The 24,492-nt window shown below is 47.0% G+C and overlaps 2 protein-coding genes across 3 annotated transcripts; both read right to left on the bottom strand.

The window, feature by feature from the left end:
* Nucleotides 1–1,016: 1,016 nt before the first annotated feature.
* Nucleotides 1,017–10,357, bottom strand: LOC146661346 (trafficking protein particle complex subunit 14-like). 2 transcript variants are annotated; one of them, XM_085421440.1, is made up of 13 exons: nt 10,075–10,357; nt 8,660–9,003; nt 8,444–8,539; nt 8,221–8,350; nt 6,565–6,651; nt 6,010–6,130; nt 5,540–5,687; nt 5,198–5,280; nt 3,474–3,625; nt 3,047–3,183; nt 2,891–2,969; nt 2,694–2,808; nt 1,017–2,626 (listed from the first exon to the last, which is right to left on the bottom strand). In XM_085421440.1, the coding sequence occupies exons 1-13, from the start codon at nt 10,265–10,267 to the stop codon at nt 2,470–2,472; spliced, it is 1,842 nt and encodes a 613-aa protein (XP_085277566.1). In that variant the 5' UTR covers nt 10,268–10,357; the 3' UTR covers nt 1,017–2,469. The 2 variants fall into 2 exon arrangements, with proteins under 2 accessions (XP_085277566.1, XP_085277567.1); XM_085421441.1 differs by having other exon boundaries at nt 1,018–2,626; nt 8,660–9,000.
* A 2,363-nt stretch (nt 10,358–12,720) lies between these two features.
* Nucleotides 12,721–13,671, bottom strand: LOC146661345 (odorant receptor 131-2-like). Its single transcript, XM_085419759.1, has one exon. The coding sequence runs from the start codon at nt 13,669–13,671 to the stop codon at nt 12,721–12,723; it is 951 nt and encodes a 316-aa protein (XP_085275885.1).
* Nucleotides 13,672–24,492: the final 10,821 nt, after the last annotated feature.

Here is a 24,492-nt window from a genome sequence, read left to right as displayed (position 1 = left end):
TTGCCGACATGTGGCCAACAGGAATGTTTAATGTTCTTCGTTATTAAACATTTGCACACAAATAAGTGACAAAATATTCAGTACTTACTTAAAGTTTACTCTTCGGGCGCCCCTCATCCACCGTTTTTTTTCAGCAAAATTATCCACACCCACGCTATGCATTCTGGGATATGTTGGGCCACGAAGTCTACACCGCCATGTCCTTAAAATTCAGGGAAATGAAGGACGCATTTGAGGGCCGCATTTCGAGCAGCCTTTGAATTGGGACAGCCTTCGTCTGTCGCAGTTACGTAATTAAAATGCGGCCTTTCAGGCTGCAGACCCTGGGCTGTATCCTTCAGAGGACCCGGCCTTCTTAGTCTACGTGGGCCGGGTCCTGCAAAGACCAAGGAGGCCGGAAGTGCGAGGCTGTGAAATGGGACGGTCTAGCCTTCAGATTTGCGTCACCGCTGTCTCGGTGGAGTTTAATAAACTCTGCCTCTGCTCCTTGCTGTCTAACAGGACACTGGTGTAAACTCTCGACCGTCTCACACTTCTGTTTAATCAGTTTTCTGTTTCACGTTTATTCAGCTGTGAGAAAAGCCCAGAGGAACCAACCCGATGGATTAATAGAGTTGTATTTAATCTAATAACTTTGATCTCAGCAGAACCGATTTACTCCGGAACAAATAAAACAGAAAAAAAGGCTAATAATTACATTTTTAAGTTATCCGAGTGACTTATATCATATATAACCTGAGTAGCAAAAGAGCGGGGGTCTGAAAACGATGAAGCCGGGAGTCCGCTGCTCTCGCCAGCTGGAGTGACCATTGAACCCCCCGGCTCGCTATCGAGCGGGTGGGTAACAGACGTCTCCGAAAACGTCGAAGCACTTTGGCAAATATGTGGTGTCTTGATAAACCGAGCAGATATTTGAAGTTTACACAGATACACTCTCACCTTAATATATGTTAAAAGTTTATTTTGTGACCCAGAAAGATTAATAAGAGTAATTTTAAAACTTAGTAGCGGCCGCCATTGTTGGCAGCTGAAATTTGGCTGGGCCGCGCTATGAATTCTGGGATATGGTGGGCCACGAAGGACACACCCGACCCATCCTTTGAATTCGGGGAAATGAAGGACGCATTTGAAGGAGTCTACGAATTTGGACAGCCTTTGTCGTCTGGCTGTGACGTAATCGGCCTTCAAATGCGGCCTCCGGGGGATGCAGCCGACGTTTTGGGACACAGCTACAGCCTATGTCCACTGTGAACGGCCATCTTTGAACGGAGGCGGGGCTAGTGACGCCAACTGTCTGCAGTCCAGTTTTGAGATCCTTCCTGATCTGCAAAAGCTTCTTGGATGAAATGTCTTCAAGAACGTAGAAGTACACAGAGAACAGAGCAGAGCCAATCAAATGCCTGGGTGCATCATGTGACCTCTGACGTTAAAGAAACGCTCATTTCTTCTCATGTGTTGATTTTTATCAGTGACAGCAGATACACTCTGGCTACATCTGTGTCCTCGCTGGTAGCTTATTGTTTCACTAATGATAAACCAAGAACTGCGATAAATTAACGCAATGATGGTCCCTGTTATTACCTGGAGTGGGAGGAGCTACCGCTGACACAGTAGCCCCTCCCCTAAAAACATCAAGTATAGCCAAAACCAGAAAAAAACTGTTTTCCCAGGTTGAGTGCTGGAGATTCCTGCCTGCATCCCAGCTGAATTCCCGAGTTTTCATGAGTTTGTCTTGCTAATGTGCGCCAGTTAATAACCAGGATGAACCAGAACACCGTGAGCAAGGCGGCAGACTCGTGCTGCTCTTTAATAAAAGGCTGAGTGTCCTCAGAGGGACGCTGTGAGGGAGCTCCGGGTGTCTGCAGACTCACAACAACAGCCTGGACCATTACATTCATTTTATTAGCAACATTCTGCTGAAGTTACCGTTTGTGACGCGATGGAGGAAATAACACTGAAAGAAAACGTTAACTGTGACTGTCCTCAGGTTAATACGTTTTTAACCTGTAATGTCTTTTACTCTGAAAATAACACAGAAGTAAAAAGCTAACACTTTATTTTGCAGGTTTGGCACTTTCCAGCTCATTTCCTGGAAACTTTACTAAACAATGTAAAATAAATTCTCAGTTCTTCAGCTCTTTGTGGAGCTGAGCTGCGTGTTTGCAGCTTTCATCCTGTAAAACACACCTGGAGCATAAAACGATTCAGTGGCTCCATCTGGACGATGCTTTAAAGATAAATATAAGATAAAATTTTCGCTTCCAGGAAACGAGCTGGAAAACCCAACGTGTCTTTAAATACAATAAAACATGAAATATTTCAGCTGAAGGATGAACTTCTTCCTCGTTGTTCTGATTGGTCAGCTGATCAAACACAGGGGTGTTTCCTGCAGTAACATGAAGTCAGCTTCTTTGTCATCTCTTCTCGTGAGCGTTTCTCTATCAAAATAAAAGCCTCTCCTCTCGCTGCCTAGCTGACAGGATCCACCACCAGGACTTTGCACTCCCTCTTGGCGATCTTGTCCAGCGACAGCAGCGACTTGTCCTGCGGCGGCAGGTAGAGCGGCCGACCGACCGGAGAGCCAACGGGAGGCGTGATGGCCCGTCGCTCCATGGCGCTGCCCGTCCTGTCGCACACAGATAAGATTAAACGACATACTCGATGTGATATGAAGCTGAAGTTACTAAAGTTACCTCATGATGTGGGACCGAGACGGCTGCTGGTGGGAGAAGGACTGAGAGCGCCCCAGACTGGCCTGGTGTCGGTCCAGGAGGTCTCGAACCGCCGGGCTGGACGGGCTGTTTTTACCTGGATGGTTTTCGACACGACACAGAAATCAGAACAGACGCAGGTCAAAGCCTTTTGTGTTTGTTTCCTGCTCAGAGCTTACGTGACAGGGGCCGGGCGTCGGGTGGAGGGTTGGACACCGACGCTGTGAACTGGAGCTTTAACTTCATGTGCTGACTCAGCTGCAGAGACAGGAGAAAACATGACGTCCCGTGTGAGCGGGCGAGATAAGGAAGCAGGCGCTCAAAGCTCGGCGTACCTCGTACAGTCCTGGTTTGAGGATCTGGAAGGCCACGCTGAACGACAGAGTGCTTCCTTTGCGGCAGTGACCCAGGTTACTGAGAGGGGTGTGACAGACCACGGCAGACAGCGCTGCGTCTTCCCCCTGACCTCGACCTGAGCGAGCAAGCAAACAACACATTACTCGGTCTGAACCACGACTGACAGAGAGCGGCGCGATTCTCCTGAAACTGGTCCAGAGAACCGTCTCCATCCACGAGGAGAACACAACCAGAACCAGCTGGACAAAGCACCATCAGCCTGCACTCCCCCTAACGTCCACTAGAGGCTGAGTCCCCACAGACTGCCATGCGTCCCAGAAACAAACCCGCTCACAGGTTTCCTTTCAAACAGCTGCAGGGTGGATTTTTTCAAAAAATCAAACATGAATCAAAATACTCGCTGACCCTCTGGAGTCCAGACGAGCCGCACAGCCAGGAAGTCCTGCAGGTTGTTGAGAAGAACGTATTTGACCTTGAAGTGCTCCTTCACCCTGACGGTGCTCGGACAGCTGGCCATCATGACGAAGCGCGGCCGGTCCAGACGGATACTGGGCAACCTGAGTGGAGGGGAGGGAGGACGGCGGGTCATTTAGAGAAGCAGCAGGAAAAACACTAAACGCTGTGTCGTCCTGCTGCTGGACAGGAAATACACTGAACAAAAATATAAACGCAACACCTTTGTTACTGCTCCCATTCCCCATGGGATGGACGTAGAGACCTAAAATTCATTCCAGATACACAATATAACCATCCCTCCCAAACAGTGGTCACAAATCAGTCCAAATGTGTGGTAGTGGGCACATCTGCTATATTGAGATAATCCATCCCACCTCACAGGTGTGCCACATCAGGATGCTGATCTGACATCATGAGTAGTGCACAGGTGTACCTCAGACTGCCCACAACAAAAGGCCACCCTGGAATGTGCAGTTTTTTGCGCTATTGGGGGTCTGGGGACCCAGAACCGGTCAGTATCTGGTGTGACCACCATTTGCCTCATGCAGTGCAACACATCGTCGCATGGAGTCTATCAGATTGTCAAGTGTGGCCTGTGGAATGTTGGTCCACTCCACTTCAATGGCTGTGCGAGGTTGTTGGATATTCGTGGGAACTGGTACACGCTGTCGTATACGCCGGTCAAGCACATCCCGAACATGCTCAATGGGTGACATGTCCGGTGAGTATGCTGGCCATGCAAGAACTGGGACATTCTCAGCTGCCATCTGCCCTGAACAATGTGAACCATGATTCATCCGTGAAGCGCACACCTCTCCAACGTGCCAGACGCCATCGAATGTGAGCATTTGCCCACACAAGTCTGTTACGGCGACGAGCTGGAGTCAGGTCAAGACCCTGATGAGGACGACGGGCATGCAGTTGAGCGTCCCTGAGACGGTTTCTGACAGTTTGTGCAGAAATTGTTTGGTTGTGCAAACCAATTGTTCCAGCAGCTGTCTGGGTGGCTGGTCTCAGACGATCTTGGAGGTGAACCTGCTGGATGTGGAGGTCCTGGGCTGGTGTGGTTACACGAGGTCTGCGGTTGTGAGGCCAGTTGGATGTGCTGCCATATTCTCTGAAACGCCTGTGGAGACGGCTTATGGTTGAGAAATGAACATTCAATGCACGGGCGACAGATCTGGTTGACATTCCTGCTGTCAGCATGCCAATTGCACGCTCCCTCATTGCTTGTGGCATCTGTGGCATTTTGCTGTGAGACAAAACTGCACATTCCAGGGTGGCCTTTTGTTGTGGGCAGTCTGAGGTACACCTGTGCACTACTCATGATGTCAGATCAGCATCCTGATGTGGCACACCTGTGAGGTGGGATGGATTATCTCAATATAGCAGATGTGCCCACTACCACACATTTGGACTGATTTGTGACCACTGTTTGGGAGGGATGGTTATATTGTGTATCTGGAATGAATTTTAGGTCTCTACGTCCATCCCATGGGGAATGGGAGCAGTAACAAAGGTGTTGCGTTTATATTTTTGTTCAGTGTATGTCCGGATGCACGGAGATGTTTCCCGTCGCTCCTGGTGGCCACAGCAGAGGTCTGCAGCCCCGAGCCTGGATATCTCTTACCAAGACTAACACAGCACGTGTGGAGCGTTTCATCCAGCCTTACCTGTAGTGGGTGTAGATGCAGTTGGTGAAAGGCATCTTGGAAGTTGACCACTGCAGCACAGCGACCAGAGGAACCTCCAGCCCCTGAACACAAGCACACACATGCTGACAGCAGCGAAATAAGTAAAGGACGCATTAATGCAGGAACGACCGTCGCGTCACAGCTGCTCTACAGTGTGTCCGCCCTCAAAGTCCTAATAAATCCTGCGCTGACACAGCCGTTCACAGAAACACGTCGTTTACTTTTCCTTCTTCAGGAAATCGCGAGGAGAACACAAACTGTCACGTCACCAGAGCGCACTGTGCACCAAACTATAAAACACACAACGCAACACGAACGCACCTCACTGGAGTCGTCCTGCGGCATGTCGTTGAGGTGCAGCTGGAACAGGAAGTCGTGCTCCTCCAAAGCGCTGAGCATGCTGGGAAGACGGCAGGCCAGGCTGTCCACCCGGCAGAAGGACGCCATGCCGACCTCACCGGACTGATGACTGCAGAGCGAAGAACAACAAATACAGACATTCAGGAGCATCGCACAAACACACAATCTGACTGCACAACAACTCGTTTTACGAACAAAGTCCCAGAAACTCAAAGTAATCGAGTATAACACAAAGTAGCATCATTACTAAAAACTATCTGCAATGATACAAATGATAAAAATCCAACACAGTGTAACAAGGTATACACAACACTGTCATTAAATACAATGTAACAAACACAAAGTCATAACTAACACGCAGAGACAGCAGCAGCCACGGCGGCGCCTTCTGAACTCTGGGCACAAACCATTTGAACGGGTCGTATACGCACCACACGTTGTCCACCAGCAGCACGGAGCCGTCGGGCATCACGGGAAGGTAGGAGGCGTTGAGGTTCGGTAAAATGCGAACATCCCGAACACTCACCTCCTCCTGAGAAGACTCGTTCAGCACTGACAGCGGGACAGGAAACAGAATCACAGTTGGAATCAAACCACTGCAACTAAGCAACTGAATCGATTTTATTTTATTTACGGATTCGTTTCGGCCTTTAATTAACGAGGATTTAAAAAACAGCGCCCTCTGCTGGTGCTTTTAGATTAAATACCAAAATATTCCTACATCGTCCTGCTGATCAGAGTCACAACCACGGAGCAGAGACTCGACCGTTTCACGGGGCTCAGCGACGCCTCGGCGTGCCGGCGGTGCGCTGGCATGCTGGACGTCAGGTTAAAGGAGGTGATGCATCTATTGCTGATCGCCGCCCTGTTCAGCTTCATGTCGCAGCACACAGCTGGGTTTATGTCGCTTAGCTTGGAGGCTTCCCTGACATGCAAGCATCGGTCACCACAGTGACATCACAGTGATGATGAAGAGCGTTCTGTACCTTTTAAGACCGCAAGGTGTTTTCCAGAAACAGTCATCTGCTTGCAGCGGACGGTTGGAGGCGGCAGGACGGTCAGGGTGGTGCTCACTGTGGATCAGAAGCTGTGTTAAACCTCCCAGAGGACAACGTGACATCTTATAAAATCATTAAAATTCTGTTTATCAGGATAAAACAGTCCCGCCCTCAGTGTGGGAACCTCAGCGAGGCTCTCAGAGGCGAGGACGGAGCAGGAAATGGGTACCACCCCATCTCAGGCGACTCAGGAGCCGAGGAGGCCGGAAGTGAAGGAGCTGATTTAACTCCTGACTGATCAATGAAACTGATCATATGTCCATAACTGACCTCCGTCATTGATTGTTTTTTACTGTTACAGCATTTATCTTGATTTACTGAAATCTAGACGGATGCTCTGCTAACGACTCAGGTGGTGTCACCTCGAGCAGCTGTCAGGCAGAGCCTACAATAACACCCCCCCACACTCACGTGACCCCCTGCTGTGGAAGAGAGCCAGACATCAAAAATAAATAATGATTAAATGTCTCGTCATCCCGTTACTTTGATTCATAATTGTTCAGTACTTCCTGTTTTATTTTGAAGGTTACTTTCCTGTTGCATCTTGTTTGTTCTCATCGTCACCTGTGTGAGTCACTGTCAGGTGCGCGCTGTTCCCACCTGCTTCCTCTCAGCCCCGGCTGTGGCTCATGTTTAACCCTTTAAGACCTACCATAGAACCAAGTCCACCAAAGCTTATATTATATGTTTACATGCTGTGGAGCCATTTTTGGGAGTATTTCAAGTTGCTATACATCAATACAACCATTATAGCCCAGATTTTAATAATATGTCTGCATTAAGTGCATAGTAATTACATAAATTGCAAAAAAGTGCAATAACATATATTTTAACATATATTTCTAGTTAGAGAAATTTAAGAGTCTTATCCCTCAAAACTATAAATACAAAAAAGTTGCACAAAATAGTTTCCCACCACAGGAAATTTATTTTGAGTGTCTTCATAGTTTTATTTTTGAAATACACCAATTTTTATACACTGCAGGAAAAAAAAATATTATAAAGAAAATTTGCAAAAAAGCAGCATGTGCATCAAAATAAACTATTTCCAGCAGTGCAATATGAGTCCTCAGCATCCCAGAAACCACACAGAAAGTTATAAAGTCAAAGATAACTTTTAAAAAGAGCAGTATAGGCCCTGAGGCCCTGATGGTAAAAAAAAAACAACTACATTTCCGCAAAAATGACGTCACTTCCGGTTTCGGGCAGGTAATGGCGGACATGCAAAAGTTCGCGCTGACGTCTATTCCAACGTAGGAAGTGTTACGAACAGCTGATCGGATCGGCAAAGCGTGTTTCTGGAATATTATGTTTTTGTTGCTGCAAGTGCTTTTTATGCAGTTTTTGCAAAGCTTTATGTGGAAGGAAACCGTGACCGAGGACAAGCTGATGGCATCAGATGTAAGTACAACTCCTCCGGTTTCATATGCAAAAAAAATTATTGCGCTAGCTTACGTGGTTGCAGAGCTACCGGGATTTAAAAATAGTTACGCAAAACAGAGCGTGCCCGCTCCGACCGGCTCTAAAGGGTTAATGGAGCGGTCTGTCTACCCGCGGCGTTCCCATGAAGCATTCAGTGCCTACCCTGAGCCTTGAAGGTGTTCAGGTCGTGTCTGAAGGTGTGCGTCGGCTCTCTCTGCTGCAGCACGCTCAGGTAGCCGAGTTCCTGCACCTCCACTTTCTCCGCCTCCTTCTTCCACACCGTGACCATCACCTGAATGCACATGGAGCAAAATTACTGCGCGAAGCAGCTACGACTCAAAGTCTTCACACAACACCAGATATCTGCGTCCAGAAGAAGGCGGACCTTGACTTTAAGGGTGCTGACGGGCAGTTTGTCCAGAGAGACGGTGAGCGGGAAGATGACCTCATCCGTCAGGACCACCGGCTCATCTAGAGGAGACTGACAGGGAGGAGCAAACACATCATGGCGCCTGAGAGGAAAGCATCGCCTCTGAGGATCTTAATCTAACAGCTGGAGAGAGGAGCGCCGTATCAAAGACAGGTAAAGGTGCGCGTCTACCTGGACGGGCGCCCTGCGGAACTCCCTCGACGCCGTCCCAGAGGAGTTGTGGATGAGCAGAGGTTTGCAGTCCCTGAAGCTCCGGCACCGGGAGTCCACCCTGCTGCCCAGCGCAGCGATGGCGGCCTCGGCCGCTGCGATGTAGTCCTCTTCGCCGTCCTCGTTGGCCTCGTCCCCGCTGCTCTGGTAGTCGTGGTGATGCTGATGGTGGTTGCCTCGGTGACGACTGCTCTCACCCGGACTCACGCTCGCCACGGCGCACAGAGATCCGGCCAGCTCCCTCCACGCCCGGCTGCTGGCCGATTCCGTCCCAAAACCTGCCGCGGTGCCATCAGCGCCCCCTGCTGGAAGAGACAGCTCTGCTCCAGACTTAAGGAAGCTTTTTTACACCCAAAGAAACATTTTTAAGTACAAAAGTCTGAAGAGTTTGACTCTGTAACTCAGACTTCTGAGAAAATGACTAACAAAGTTAAGCGAAAACAAATTCCCCAAACGGTTCTTTGTTTCAGTGGCAGCGCTCACTCTTTGAACCTTCACATCTTTTCCTGTTTCAGTGCTGCAGCCGTGTTGGAGCTGTGGGATTTCATCCCTGCAGGTGGAGCTGCGGTCCTACAGTAGCTCGTGTTTGCGGCCCCATCTGTGCAGGTGTTTAAGGCAGGTATGGTCCTGTTTCATACAATATTTTATTCTATTTAAATGTGTTTTACTGCATCTTTTTGCTGCTTCGTTTCCCAGTAACTGAACTTGCTTTTTGCACAGTAGCATTTCAGCCCTGCGTTGATCCATCATGGCTGCTGGGATTTTACCGTCTCAGCTCCAGTTTGCTGGGTACTGAGCGATGTTCTGGTCCTGGATCAGTACGGGTCCCCCGGCCGGATCATCTCAGGAGTTTAACTCTGGTTCATTGTATGTGAGTCCCGCTCTGCACCTACATGGTTTCGTTTGAAGCTCGTATCTACTGCTGGCCAAGCGCAGGTTTAATGAATGCATTTGTCTGGATGTGTTAGTTTCTCGTGCTCTGTTACCGCAGACGTTGAGCCTGCTTTGACCTAAACTGCGCGGCCATAACAGTCAGGTGGAGGTTTCTGGGTGGTGCAGGTATGACCTCCATAAATGCAGACAAAGGGTTAACCGTGAGTGTGCGGCCGTTACTGCTGAGGCTTTGTTGTTTGTTCCTGACTAACGTGACTCATGCATATAAATACACGTGACGTATGTAAGACGGCATAACGAGGATATCCTGTGCACACCTGCGGGACACGTCACGAAAACATCCTAACGTTACAGGAGGAGCCTCAGCAGGTTTCTGTGACAGCTGCTCCCACACCAGACTCTGTCTCCGTGTTTTCATGTTCACGTCTGTCTGACTATCACAGGCTCGTACACTCATCTCTCCTCGGCCCTCCCTCACGTACCCGGGCCGTGCTCGGTCGGCGTCGCTCCGGCTTCCCTGCAGCGCAGCACCAGCAGGAAGCGGACGGTCTCGCCCAGGTACAGGTGGCTCCTGCGGGGCAGCGTGCGGTACCGGGCCGGGTCGGACAGGTCCGTGATCGGCACCGCCGGGAAATACATGAAATACTCGCACTGCGACTCCATCATCTGCACCATGGCGACGACGGGAGGAGGCTGAGCGGCAGCAGGACCACAGTCAACACGCTCTAACAATGAAACGCGCACTTCCTGTTGCGACTTTCAAAGTAAAAGGAAAATGAGACCGTTAGCGCCCCATAGTGGACGTCCATGGTACTACGACACCAAGTTTCTCGCCGTTGCCAAACTCACATGAAATTGAAAATAATAAGCACCGAGAGGAGCGTCTGGGTTTTATTTAGCTGTTATTTAAGTGCAGCTATCTGGACCTTTTACATGATTTATTGCACTTAAGTGTGGCTCTGATTAGAAACGAGATAAATTCACATCCATGTACCGATGCAGACATGTTTGCTTTGCTTTTTGACGTTTTGAGTTCACACACACGTGTTTACTTATGTGTGTGGGTGTGTGTGTGTGTCTCTGTGTGCATGTGTGTGTCTCTCTGTGTGTGTGTGAGGGTGTGTGTGCATTGAATAGTCCATTTTCTCGGTCCTCCATGTGAGTGAAGCTGCAGTCGCACCTTCCTTAAATCAAACAAAATTGATGTCAAACATTTTTGTTTGTGCTGATTTTGTTTTAGAGATTTCAATAAAAGTTTTCTATAGCAGTGATAACAAGTAGTCCCCTGCAACAATTTTGATGTATTAATATCTGATTCAAACTTTGTGCACATACCACTGATCGACATCTCCGACCGTTATTGTTCATAAAGCCTGGAGAGAAGAAGAGGGACTCGCCTTGGAGACAAAGGAATGATTAGTATTTAAGTACAGTGGTGTGAACTGGTGATTGTAGAATTGTCAGTCACTTAACGCTTACTGCAGATTTTTCTCTTTTCCCCAGCTGTGGCAGTTGTTTAGGGAAGTGAGCGCTAGCTCAGTAGGTAAAGTGGTCGCCCCATGATCGGAAGGTCGGCGGTTCGAATCCACTTAACGGCTACCCTGAGGTACCCCTGAGCAAGGTACCGTCCCTACACACTGCTCCCCGGGCGCCTGCTTAGTGGGCTGCCCACTGCTTCACTGAGTGAATGGGTCAAATGCAGAGAAAAACAAGTAATTTCCCCATGGGGATCAATAAAGTATCCATTATTATTATTATTATTATTCCCCCTGGAGGCTCGTCCACGCGGCTCTCGACTCACCCGTGCTTGATTGCTCTGCCAGCTGCTTCTAATCAGCCTTCATCCTACGCCAAACTGGTAGCGTTAGCAAACTGAGAGTGTGGGAGATTGTTGGTTAAGAAGTCAGCTAACCGTGTATTTGGTCTCAGGTTCCCCTAGGTTATTTGGACGGAAAGGAGAATCGGGACACACTAGTCGCTCACGGGATTGCACGGATGAAGCAGCACTTGGGAGTTTGAAAGGGAGCACCTTTGGACACTGTAAATAAACACACTGTTCACCAGAGCTCTGCATTTAGCTTCTTTTTTTCCCTGCATCCCAGACACTTGGATTATGCATCTTTTTAGAAATGATGAAAAATTCCTGACTTCTATTTAAAATCACTTTCTCAGATGTGTGCTGAGTTTCACTGTTACTGTTATGGAAATAAAAAACAAAAGCAAGCTGCAAACCCTTGGTGAGAGTCTTTGAAGTGGTTTAATCAAACGTTGCAACATTGAGAAATTGGTCCCTGACCATGTCTGCCGCCCTCTCATCTTAGACAAAGATATTCCACAACTCTTACATGTTGGCCCATGTCACAGGGTGTAAAGCATAAATATACATTTGTGATGCTATTCTACATGCATATAACTATTACTGAAGTGATATTGTTAAAATATGCCATCAATATGTAATAGAGTAATATCCCATCACAGAACTCACTGGCCTGATGAAAGCAGCTAACGTAAGGGGGGGAGACAGTATTGGTCAGTAACATTTTTGACCATTATTGTGTCATTTGGAATCTTTGTTTCAGAAACCCCACAACAAATATAGTTTTAAATGTTTTAAAGTAAAAAAATGCTCTGAGGACACACCAAAGAAAAAAAGAGATGCCAGACTTAAATAACCTTGAGCTGTAAGCATGCTAACTTTAAATATCTCTGAAATATTTGTTTCAGTTTTTAAGATATCACCTTAGCCATTAAATCTCCACGTTCTGTTAATAAACATAGCCAGCTGCATAAAGTATCGTGTTTTATTAATCTATGATTTTGCATGTTTTGGACAAAGCAGTCAGAGACACATCAGAGTGGTTCCTGCTACAATTCTTTGAAGTTTGCTTAACGTCCGGCTGGAGGCTACATCGTTCCCACCGTCTGACAAATTTTATGTCATGTAAACCCAAGCATGCCCCACTAAATTCATAGACACAAACCAACACGCCTAGTATGAACTCATACATCACATTTAATGTTTGTTTTTTTCTAAATTACCCGTCCCCTTGATTCTCAAGTTGAATAAATGGGTGTTTGTCAAGAAATCACACTGATTAAGTGATGAGAATGACTTCAATTGAGACTCTTCAGAGGAAAGGTTGACATTTCCACTGACATCTGAGATTGAGCATGAGGACAGGTCTGATGGTGTGGTCTCTGAGACCATAGATGAAAGAACTCAGGCATCTGGGAAGGATGATAATACAAAGATAAATAACAACCCGGATGCGCACAACTATGACACTGTCCACAGTTTTGTAAATAAAGACAAATATTGGGTTATGTATAGTTGAGGAGACACTAAGACCAAGCTGCACCAAATGCAACACCAGTGTCTTACGAGCCTTTTCAGCTGAAGCTTTGTCTGTAGAGGCCGACTGGGCTACTACAGTCACACCAATATAAGAAAAAATGAATGCCCCTGCAGCTAAAACAAACAGAAAATAACTGAAGGCTTTGGCATAGAGATCAGATATCGGATCAAGAGTCAGTTTCTCCTTGTTACAGGAATATTCCATCTGAAGGTGCAGCAGATCCTGGAATCGGACACGTAACATCAGAACAACTTCTATTAAAACATTTAGCAAACTTAGTGTCCAAACCACACAAACAGCCAGCGCTGTGTTTCTGACGGTGATGATCGTAGCATGTCTCAGTGGGTAGCACACAGCTACATATCTCTCCAGAGACATCGCCACCAGTGTGAGAGGAGAGATTAAAGTCAATAGAGTGGCAAGTGACACTAGCACACCACATATCGGATACAGCAACGTTATTCTACAAGCAGACAGTAAAAACATGAGCTGACTCTGTGCCATCTGTAGAGTATCTGCAAACAGAAGGTTGTAGAGAAGAATGTAACGAGAGGTTTGACCAAACACGGGTTTACTTCTTAGAGTAAACAACATGGTTGCATTAATAAAAAGAAATACACAGCATGTTAGTGTTGTGACAATGCAAGAAAACACTATCTCGAGAAATAGCTGATTCTGCTGCCCGACAGTGATATTTGTCAGAGTTTCGTTTGTGGAGGACATGTTAAACAAACATTAAAAACATGTTAAATTAGCACACAGCAAAATTAATGTTTTAGCTTTGAGGGATTTTGATCTTTGGAGCAGAGAAAGAAGCCAAAATACTTCCTTGCAGAACTTTAACAGATAATCTTTCCACATGACCACAGTTGATCTGCAGTTTTTGCCATCTGGTCACGTACTGTTTATGACACCTCATTGACGTCATCTCATGTGATGTCACATCATGTGATACTCATACTGACAGATTTCTACCCCTTTCTTTTTTTGTTCTCTTTTCTTCCACAAGTCACCTGTGGGATTGTTACACTACACATATATAAAAATATTGGCTAACAAGAGCAGCCGATGTTCAGTTTCTAGGGCCCCTTTTGGCAAAGCAAATGTGTTTTTTGCAACACCAGAGCTGCCAGATGGGACCGATTTGAAGCAATCAAACAAGTGAACAATCTTACTGTTAGAACACCCAGAGATTGTGCTGTGAGACTGTTGTAGAAGTTTTGGTTAGTCTGAATCCTTTCGTACTATATCCACTCTGTTCTACTTGGTCTACTACAAGTCATTGTTTTGGTAATAGAGCCCAGATGACTCCTGTATATGAGATTCTGGACTGTCTCTTCTCTGGACTTTGTCTTCATTTGAAGGACTCACCAGACACTAGTGCAAGGCTCTGGTAGGAGGATACCTGTGTCATGGTCCGGGTGAGTGCTGGGTTTTCCTGCATGCCAGTAAATCCATCACTGGGCAGAGTCACCACACCCCTCGTTTGTGGCACCTGTGTGTAATTTGCTGGGAGGCTCTTAAGACCAGCGTTCTCAAACATTGCTCGCTGTGATACAAATTGTAAACTCAATGTCTGTCCCATACTCTGGAACAGTAGGAGGCAGTAATGCTCCTTTACGTTGGTTGCTAACCGCCGTTAAACGAAGAAGAAGACATTCCTCGCTGGAATGTCAGCTAACCCACGTTAGTGAGAGTCCTAGCTCAGTAAACCCTGTCTACTTGCCTCTGCAGCTTCACAGTGGATTGGATCTTGCTGCCTGTAACCACTCAACTCCCCGTCGCTGGCCTGCTACTATTCTCGACCCTATTCACCTGCCTGCCTCCCTGCCCTGCACTTCACAGTGAGTGTACACGAACTGGTTTAGCCTCACTCGGACCACTAATCCCCTCCTAGCCTCGCCGTCAACCCAGACAAGTAAGACTATGTATTTTGTTGCCACCACTTCTTGGAGTGCTGTGTGGGGCACGCATTGACTCTACACTCCTTTCATTACAGTGACTCAAAGAAACCCTGTGACCCTGCACCTTGTATGCCTGCTCCGGAAAATCCCAAATAACGTGCCCAGCCCGATAAAGAGACTATTTCCTTCTGGCTTCGCTGCTGCACACGCGGTGCGAATCTTGTTTATTGGTTTAAAAATTATTTTGGAGATGGTCTAGCCAAGACTTGTTTACTTTCTCAGCATTCCTGGTAACAGCTTATCTGCTAGCCCTTGCTAATCAGTGTGTTTGTAGCTACAGATTCTTAGTACCATAATCAGAAACTTTATGTTAGTAGGTAGCCAATGTTCAGAGGTCTATGTTTTCCCTCTCGTCATTAGTTCCCGTATAGCATTTTTGTTTCTTTTACCTCTGTTACGTTTCGGTGTTGTCAGTGTTTTGTTTTTGCGTGACTGTCATGTGTTTCCTGTTTTACTTTGAAGGTCTGTTGTTATCTTAGTGTGTTCAGTTTACGTTTCCTTGTCTCGTCAGGTCTAATTTGCCCCAGCTGTGTTTCCCTCCTGTGGTCCATTCCCTGATTGCTCCTTCTATGTATTTAAGCCCTGTGTGTCAGTTGGTCATGGTTGCGATCTCCCCCGTGTTGTAAATAGATTTGTCGATACTTTAGTTTTGGGATTTTGGTGGAGAGCTGTAGTTTTTTTCTCGTGTGTTTTTTCCTTTATTTTAATTTTTTTCGTGTTGCACTCCGGTTGCCTAGGCCGGGGTGTAACATATGGGGGCTCGTCCGGGATTGCCTTCTGCGGGAGGGTCCGAGGGACCGCTCCAGCCTTCGTTTGTCTTTGCTGGAGGGTCCGTGGGACCGCTCCAGACTTCATCCGTCTTCGCTGGAGGGTCCGTGGGACCGCTCCACACTTCATCCGCCTTCGCTGGAGGGTCCGTGGGACCGTTCCAGCCTTCATCTGCCTTCGCTGGAGAGTCCGAGGGACCGCTCCGGCCTTCGTCTGCTGGAGGGTCAGTGGGACCGCTCCAGCCTTCGTCAGCCTTCGTTTGTCTTCGCTGGAGGGTCCGAGGGACCGCTCCAGCCTTCATCCGCCTTCGCTGGAGGGTCCGAGGCACCGCTCCAGCCTTCATCTGCCTTCGCTGGAGAGTCTGAGGGACCGCTCCGGCCTTCGTCTGCTGGAGGGTCAGTGGGACCGCTCCAGCCTTCGTCAGCCTTCGTTTGTCTTCGCTGGAGGGTCCGAGGGACCGCTCCAGCCTTCATCCGCCTTCGCTGGAGGGTCCGAGGGACCGCTCCAGCCTTCGTCGTCTGCTGGAGGGTCAGTGGGACCGCTCCAGCCTTCATCAGCCTTCGTCCGTCTTCGCTGGAGGGTCCGTTGGAGGGACCGCTTCAGCCTTCGTCCGCCTTCGCTGGAGGGTCCGAGGCACCGCTCCAGCCTTCGTCTGCCTTCGCTGGAGGGTCCGAGGCACCGCTTCAGTCTTCGTTTGTCTTCGCTGGAGGGTCCGAGGCACCGCTCCAGCCTTCGTCTGCCTTCGCTGGAGGGTCCGTGGGACCGCTCCAGACTTCATCCGTCTTCGCTGGAGGGTCCGGGGGACCGCTCCAGCCTTCGTCGTCTGCTGGAGGGTCCGTGGGACCGCTCCAGCCTCCACCAGCCTTCATCCGCTTTTGATCAAACATTTCACTTGGGGTTACATGTTTGATTTTTGGGTGGGGGGAAATGTTACGTTTCGGTGTTGTCAGTGTTTTGTTTTTGCGTGACTGTCATGTGTTTCCTGTTTTACTTTGAAGGTCTGTTGTTATCTTAGTGTGTTCAGTTTACGTTTCCTTGTCTCGTCAGGTCTAATTTGCCCCAGCTGTGTTTCCCTCCTGTGGTCCATTCCCTGATTGCTCCTTCTATGTATTTAAGCCCTGTGTGTCAGTTGGTCATGGTTGCGATCTCCCCCGTGTTGTAAATAGATTTGTCGATACTTTAGTTTTGGGATTTTGGTGGAGAGCTGTAGTTTTTTTCTTGTGTGTTTTTTCCTTTATTTTAATTTTTTTCGTGTTGCACTCCGGTTGCCTAGGCCGGGGTGTAACAACCTCCATGGTGTGCCATTTTTTGAGTGCCAAATAAATTGTTCGTTTGCACTACACCTCCGAGCCTCCATGTGGTGTCTGCATTTGAGTCCACTTACCTGTGTCTGGCCACCTGGTCGTGACAGCCTGTTGTTGCGGCTCCCTATGTTTGTCAGGTTCTTTAGATATTTTAGTGTCTCTGTCTTTCTTTTTAAACTCCATCCATCTGTTCGCTTCCGCTTCTCCTTTTCAGGGTCGCGGGGGGCGCTGGAGCCTATCCCAGCTGTCATAGGGCGAGAGGCGGGGTACACCCTGGACAGGTCGCCAGTCTGTCGCAGGGCTAACACACAGGGACAGACAACCATTCGCACTCACATTCACACCTAGTGACAATTTGGATTGTCCAATTAACCTATCCCCACAAGCTGCATGTCTTTGGACGGTGGGAGGAAGCCGGAGTACCCGGAGAGAACCCACGCAAACACGGGGAGAACATGCAAACTCCACACAGAGAGACCTGATGGTGGAATTGAACTCAGGACCTTCTTGCTGTGCGGCAACAGTGCTAACCACCGTGCTGCCCCCCTTTTTAAACTCTTAATATTTTAATCTTATTGTTTAGTTTTAATTATCAAACACGACTGACTGAGCTGGCTGGGCTGGACACATGCACGGTGTAGACAACATCAATGACACGACGGTGAACGAGTGGAAACTGAAGACTTAAATACACAGACTGATGAGGATGATAATGAGAGACCGGTGAGTACACAGCTGAGCATAATCTGGCTAATGACACATGAAACTAGCAGGCACAGGAAAAACAGGAAATGAGAGCAAGTGATAAATACACTGAACATGAATGAACTGAAAATACTGGGTAAACAACCCAGGAACCCTGTCAGAAGAGGTTTAAACAAATCCTGACCCTCCCCTGTCTGCATTGGTGGGACTGATGTTGAAATAGTCACATCCTATAAGAATGTGGGAGTCGAACTGGATCACAAGCTGGAGTGGTCTGCCAACATGAACGCTAATTGCACTACTGACCTCCTTCTAGAAGTACCTCCTCCAAGTTCCTGTTTGTGACTAAGTGTCAGTGTGGAATGCAAGTTGGGATGTGTGAGTGACTGGCTTTGTAAAGAGAGGAGCGTGGATGTGTTTTTCTTCCCCAGATTCCCTGGAGCCCCTTTCCCTTCAACGTTGTAGATAGCACCTGGTGCCTCACTGTAAATAATTGCACTATTCTGAGTCTTGCGTTTGAGTCCTGCTGTTCACCTTGACACAAGGGTCTCTTCCAGGTCTCCTGCTTCAATATCAATAACACTACTCCCTCAGTTACCACACGAAAGCCTGCGGCTCAATATATTGGCAGGAACACCAGAGGGGGAAATTTCTATATACAAATATGTCTATTTAAAAAACAACCCACAATTCTTCTCATTTTGTCCTAGACCCCATTTGCCTGTGTTAATGTAAAACCTGTGGTAAACATGCAGTTGTAAAAAGTAAACATGACACTGTGTTATTGTAAACATTGTGCATTAAGGTTATATTGGATCTGATCGTCTGTTAAGTTGCAGCATGGTGTAAAGGTGTTCTTTAATCTGTTAGGTTTTGTTTTCATGGCTCTGAAACATCTGCCTGAAGGTGGACATTCAAACACTACATGACCAGGCTAAGATGGCTCTTGAAGGATTTTATTCACGTTCTCAGCCGACTATCCCATGGGCAACCTATATAACCCTGTGGTGCTCGTTATTCTGTGCTGCTGTACAGCAGGAGAGCCATGCACAGAGACAATAGGCCAGGATACACTGTATTGTGCAGCGATAGGACACCAACAATTTCTCAGGGGTGTTTTTCTTTCTGAGAACCCTCAGAAAGTAATTGGTAAGTGGCCTGTATTTATATAGCGCTTTACTAGTCCCTAAGGACCCCAAAGCGCTTTACATATCCAGTCATCCACCCATTCACACACTGGTGATGGCAGCTACATTGTAGCCACAGCCGCCCTGGGGCGCACTGACAGAGGCGAGGCTGCCGGACACTGGCCCCACCGGGCCCTCTGACCACCACCAGTAGGCAACGGGTGAAGTGTCTTGCCCAAGGACACAACGACCGAGACTGTCGGAGCCGTGGCTCGAACCGGCAACCGTCCGATTACAAGGCGAACTCCCAACTCTTGAGCCACGATCGCCCCCAAGGTGATGCAGGGCCAGCAAGTGCGGAGACCTCTGGCTGAGGTGAAGTTAGCTGGAGCTGCATAGGACACACAGCTAGCACTGGATGCCTCTTGGGCTGCAGCAAAACAAAATCCTTTACAGGATGAGCTCACCTGATCTCTCAGTGGAAGCTGCCAGATGGCAGCGTGGAAACCGCGGATGGCTGATCAGATGTCTGAGCTAGTGACTGTGCTAGTGACAGTAGAGGTTTAATTGGTGGTTGAGCAGGTGGCTGGTACTACAAGGTCATTAAGATAAGATGGGGCCTGATTATTTAAGACCTTGTATGTGAGGAGCAGAATTTTGAATTCTGGATTTAACAGGAAGCCAAAGCAGGAGAAATCTGCTCTCTCTTTCTAGTCCCTGTCAGGACTCTTGCTGCAGCATTTTGGATCAGCTGAAGGTTTTTCAGGGAGTTTTTAGGACTTCCTGATAGTAATAACAATACATTTAGTGTCCTTATTTTCCCCTGACTTATGGGTCCTTTCACTAGTGAGCCAATGTTCTGTGCTGGCAGAAGGTGGGACTAAACATGTTCTAAATAATACTTCTAAATATTAAATCCAGCTTCACAGAGAGTGTTTCAACTGAGACAGTTTTTGAGAGTTACAAAATTGACCAATTTATAATTCTTTCCTTTAGTCCAAAATATTATCCTTTTAAGAATAAATTAAAATGCATGATGGTCATGCTTTAATTTATCTATGTAGTACATACAATGACACAAGCTGTCATTATTATCATAAATTTTGGATACCACAGGTTCCAAAGGGTATTTTATGCAGTGTTGTTAAATTATGTCAGGTTAGTGGTTTAGGTTTCATTCTAAAGTTTTGTAAACAGCAGCATTAACAAAGGAAACGAACAATTATTTGAAGTAAGAGCTGTGAGTAAACTTTCCAAATAATTATGTTTTTTCTCTTGTAAACTTTGTTTTTAGTTTGATGAAATACTCAGAGGTTTAACAGTCCCTTGATTATTTATTTCAGCACATTAATTATTCAAATGATAAATACTGAATTATCCTGTTGGCATCATTAATCTTAATGGAGTGTTATGTGTATCCCTGTAGGGACAAAATTTAACAAGCACAAACAAGTTCAATATGATTGGAGAAAACTTTAATCTCCACTGCCTTTCCTAAAAACTTCCTTAACTTGCATCTTAAAGGTTGAAACTTGTTAACAATAATAAATAAATTAGCAATGAAGCAGTGTAAATATATGCTATGCCTTCTAATAATACTGCCTAAGGGAGTAATAATAATAAAAATAATAATAATAATAAACTTTATTTACAAAGCACACTTAAAAACCAAGGTGCTTAAGAGGTAACATAGAGAATAAAAGGAAGATAACAGAAATAGGACCAAAGCAAGTACTAGGTATGCAAGCAGGTAGCTGTCACTGACACATAGGAAAGCAACAGATGCAGAACAAACAAGGAATTAAATGAGCATAAAAGTGCATCATATAAAATCATAAAAGAAATATTAACTAGAGGGAAACGCAAGATTGAATAAGTGGGTTTTTAGTCGTGATTTAAACAGTGCTACAGAATGAGATGCGCGGAGGTCGAGAGGAAGGGTGTTCCACAGTCCCGGGCAGCCGGAGCAAATGCATGGTGACCTCAGGACTTCAGCCGAGATCTGGGTCGGGTCAGAAGTAGTTGAGTGGCAGATCTGAGTGTTCTAGCAGGAGTATGTGGCTTGAGAAGTTCACTAAGATAACTTGGCGCTAATTTATTAATAGTTTTGAATGTAAGGAGTAATATTTTAAATTGAATACGGTACTTCATGGGCAGCCAATGCAGGCTAGCTAGAACAGGAGTAATAGGGCAAAATTTCCTGGTACCAGTCAAGAGGCGGGCTGCTGCATTTTGGACTGTTTGCAGTGTAAGAAGAAGAGAAGAGGGAAGACCGTCGTGCAAGGAGTTACAATAATCCAGCCTGGAGGTCATAAAAGCGTGAATAAGCTTCTCCAGGTCCTCATGTGGACCATAATGCCTAAGGCGCAGTTGGTGGAAGCTAGATCTCACTACAGCAGACACTTGCTTATCGAGTTTGAGCGAGTTATCCAGCAGTGCACCCAAGTTACTGACATAGTCACAGGAAGAGCTAGCAAAGGAACCCAGGGCAGCACAGAGTTGTGCACGAGGGATTTTACTGTTAAACACCACAGTCTCAGTCTTATCAGGAAAAAACATCTGGCAGAGCCTGACTCAGGGAGGGGCAGTCATCTGCCGAGACTGGTTCATAGTCAGATAAAGTTGGGTGTTATTCGCATAGCAGTGAAACTGTATAAGACATAAAAGATACCTCTTTACTGTCATTGCTCAGTCATACCTAGTACAATAGTACAATGAAATTGGAAACTGTCCCACATCGGCACTACGCACTACACAATGGTTGTAGCACAGGTGAGCCTGTCCAGCATCCTTCCACATCTGCTGAAGTCTCAGGAGAGCCCATCCAGTATCCTACTTTGGCAGCTGGGTGTTCAGCCTGCCCATTCTCCTTCAGCCTCCCCACCACCTGCCATTGCCTCCATGCTGCCACCTGCTATAGTTACCAAGCCAGTGGGTCCAACTCCACCTGAGCCCAAGTGGCACCAAGGACTGGAGCCAGTTGTGAACCCTTGGCAGCCCCAGCCAGAGCAACCAGAGCCTGTTGCGATCTCATCAACAGGTCAGTGCGCCATCTGGCCCACCCATGTCTCAACCAGAGGTTGTTGTACTGTGTGGCCCAGGAACACTTAGTCCTGCCACACCTGAGCCAGAGGTCTGCACGCTGTCTGGACCTGCTCTGCCCAAGCCGGAGGGTCTACACACCATCAGGGCCTGTACATCCACGTCCTGCCAATCCATGTTCTGCACTACCTGCACGTACACATGCTGCCAAGCCACCGTCTGCATGACATGCACTACCTGCATGTCATGCACCTACCAAGCCATGATTGAAGGAAAGTTTTAATTACTTTCCGGCAGGATCCCCTTCAGTTTGTTTACCAGCCCTGCCTTGGAGCTGAGGATGCCATCATCGGCGAGCACTGTGAGGGTCATGTTTTTTACCTTTTCAAGTGCATTCAACATCATCTGGCCAACCCTCCTGGGTGATAAGATAACAGCGATGCAGGTCGATGCTTCTTTGGTGTCCTGGATTGGATGACAGGAAGACCATAATATGTGTGTCTTCCACATTGTGTGTCTGACAAGGTGATCAGCAACACAGGGGACTGTCCTCTCCCCCTTCCTCTTCACCCTCTACACCACAGACTTCAGCCACTGCACAGAGACCTGCCATCTTCAGAAGTTTTCTGATGACTCTGCGGTGGTTGGATGCATCAGCAGGGATGATGAGACAGAGTACCGGGCTGTGGTCGACTCCTTTGTCACGTGGTGTGAGCAGAATCATCTGCAGCTCAACGTGGCAAAGACCAAGGAACTGATCGTGGACTTCAGGAAGACCAGGAAACACTTGACCCCTGTTTCAATCCAGGGGGTCAGTGTTGACATTGTGGAGGACTGTACATACACTTTGCAGTTATTTATTTGTAAAAAATGTTTGGAATCAAGTCTGACTTTTGTTCCACTTCTCACGTGTGCACCACTTTGTGTTGGTCTTTCACCTGGAATTCCAATAACATTGATTCATGTTTGTGGCTGTAATGAGACAAAATGTGGGAAAGTTCAAGGAGGCCGAATACTTTTGCAAACCGCTGTACCTCAGAGTACACATAGATAATAAACTGGACTGGGTTAAAAACACCACTGCACATTTCAGGAAGGGCCAGAGTCGTCTCTATTTTCTGAGGCGACTGAGGTCCTTCAACATCTGCCAGAAAATGCTGTGGATTTTCTATGAGTCTGTTGTGGTCAGTGCGATCCTCTATGCTGTTGCATGCTGGGGAAGCAGGTTGAGGATTGCCAACAGACTCAATAAACTGATCTGCAAGGCCAGTAATGTTGTGAGGATGGAGCTGGTCTCTCTTAAGGCGATGTCGGAGAGGCGGATGTTGTCCAAGATAAAGACAATGTTGGATAATTCCTCCTGGCTAGTCACAGGAGCTCGTTCAGTGAGAGATTGAGATTACCAAGAAGCACCACCGAATGACACAGGAAATCTTTCCTGCCTGTGGCCATCCCTCTGTACAACTCCTCCATCTAACACACTGTATACATTGCAATAATTACACCCTTTTGCACGCACTCTTTTCTACTTTGTAATATTCCTGTCAACATTCTTGATATTTATTTATAATCACCTATATTAATCCTTGATATTTATTATTGAGCGATTTGTATATATTAGTGCTATTTCTTAAATCTGGAACATATTATGATTTAGAAAGTATGCTGATTCTGATTGACTGCACTGTAAATACAACACATTCTCACTCCTGAGACGTAATATTTTGCGCTAGGTGACAAATCGTCAACATGTTATGCTTCCAGGCACCCAACATGTTCCTAAATGATGAGATCGGAAAAATGAGGAAACATGAGAACCGTTTGGAATCAACCCACACATGTTGTTCATTTTCCTTAAATTGCTTTGGAAAACACTATGTAATGTAATATAATAAGGTCAGGGATATGGTTAGGGCTGGAATACATGGCTTGAACGTGTTTACTGTGGCACCGTCATTTTACTGTATTTCACACATAACCCAGCGCCTACCATAAGAATGCCGAAGGTCACCTTTTGCGTTCCTCGTTAATGCCGCAGGACATGACAAATCGTAAGGGTGTTATACCTCAGGAGTGAGAACGGACTGTCTCCAGGTGGAAAACAGGAGAAGTGATACACCTCCTGTTGTGTAGACCTGCAGGGTTCAGGCCTGTGATGTCTTCCTCTGTCTTATAGGGAACAGAAACTCTTTTCTTTTTTTTTTTTGGAGTGGCACAAATAATTTGTGTGCCTTCTTATCTGATGCAGAACACGCAATTGTTCTGTAAATAATAAAGATGGCGCCGGTGAGGTCGGCTGCCGTCACGACTGCTCCGACCACTTTTTCTTTGTCTTTGTTTTTTAAGTTAGTTTTCAGCGTTTCTAAATCGGCAAAATCATCACCATTGGGTACATTAGGTATGACAGTGACACTCTTGTTTCTATTGGTTTACAATGTACTCACAATTCGAAGTTTTTAACTCCGGATCCGAGCTGGCCGAGTGAGATCTCGAGGGAGAACAAAGGGAAGCGGCGGCGGCCTAGAGGGAAGCGAGCCGGCGTCAGGAACAGGCTGAGAGCTCGTGCACACCGCACACCTCTGCCTAGCATCCTGCTCGCCAACGTCCCGTCACTGGAGAACAAGCTTGACGACC

The sequence above is a fragment of the Rhamphochromis longiceps genome, linkage group LG10 (genome assembly GCF_057381845.1).
Source record: "Rhamphochromis longiceps isolate RC_006_pf linkage group LG10, R_longiceps_female_GT1.1, whole genome shotgun sequence".
In the NCBI taxonomy this organism is placed as follows: Eukaryota; Metazoa; Chordata; class Actinopteri; order Cichliformes; family Cichlidae; genus Rhamphochromis; species Rhamphochromis longiceps.
The sequence above is the reverse complement of the archived record's forward strand: the minus strand, read 5'-3'. Positions and strand labels throughout refer to the sequence as shown.

Excerpts from the sequence above, each read along its gene's own strand:
- LOC146661346 (XM_085421440.1), bottom strand. The coding sequence starts at position 10,267 with ATGGTGCAGATGATGGAGTCGCAGTGCGAGTATTTCATGTATTTCCCG. Across the intron at positions 6,652-8,220 it reads GAACACCTTCAAGGCTCAGG|TGAGCACCACCCTGACCGTC; the intron begins GTAGGCACTGAA and ends TCTGATCCACAG. Across the intron at positions 6,131-6,564 it reads ACACCTTGCGGTCTTAAAAG|TGCTGAACGAGTCTTCTCAG; the intron begins GTACAGAACGCT and ends TCCCGCTGTCAG.
- LOC146661345 (XM_085419759.1), bottom strand. The coding sequence starts at position 13,671 with ATGTCCTCCACAAACGAAACTCTGACAAATATCACTGTCGGGCAGCAG.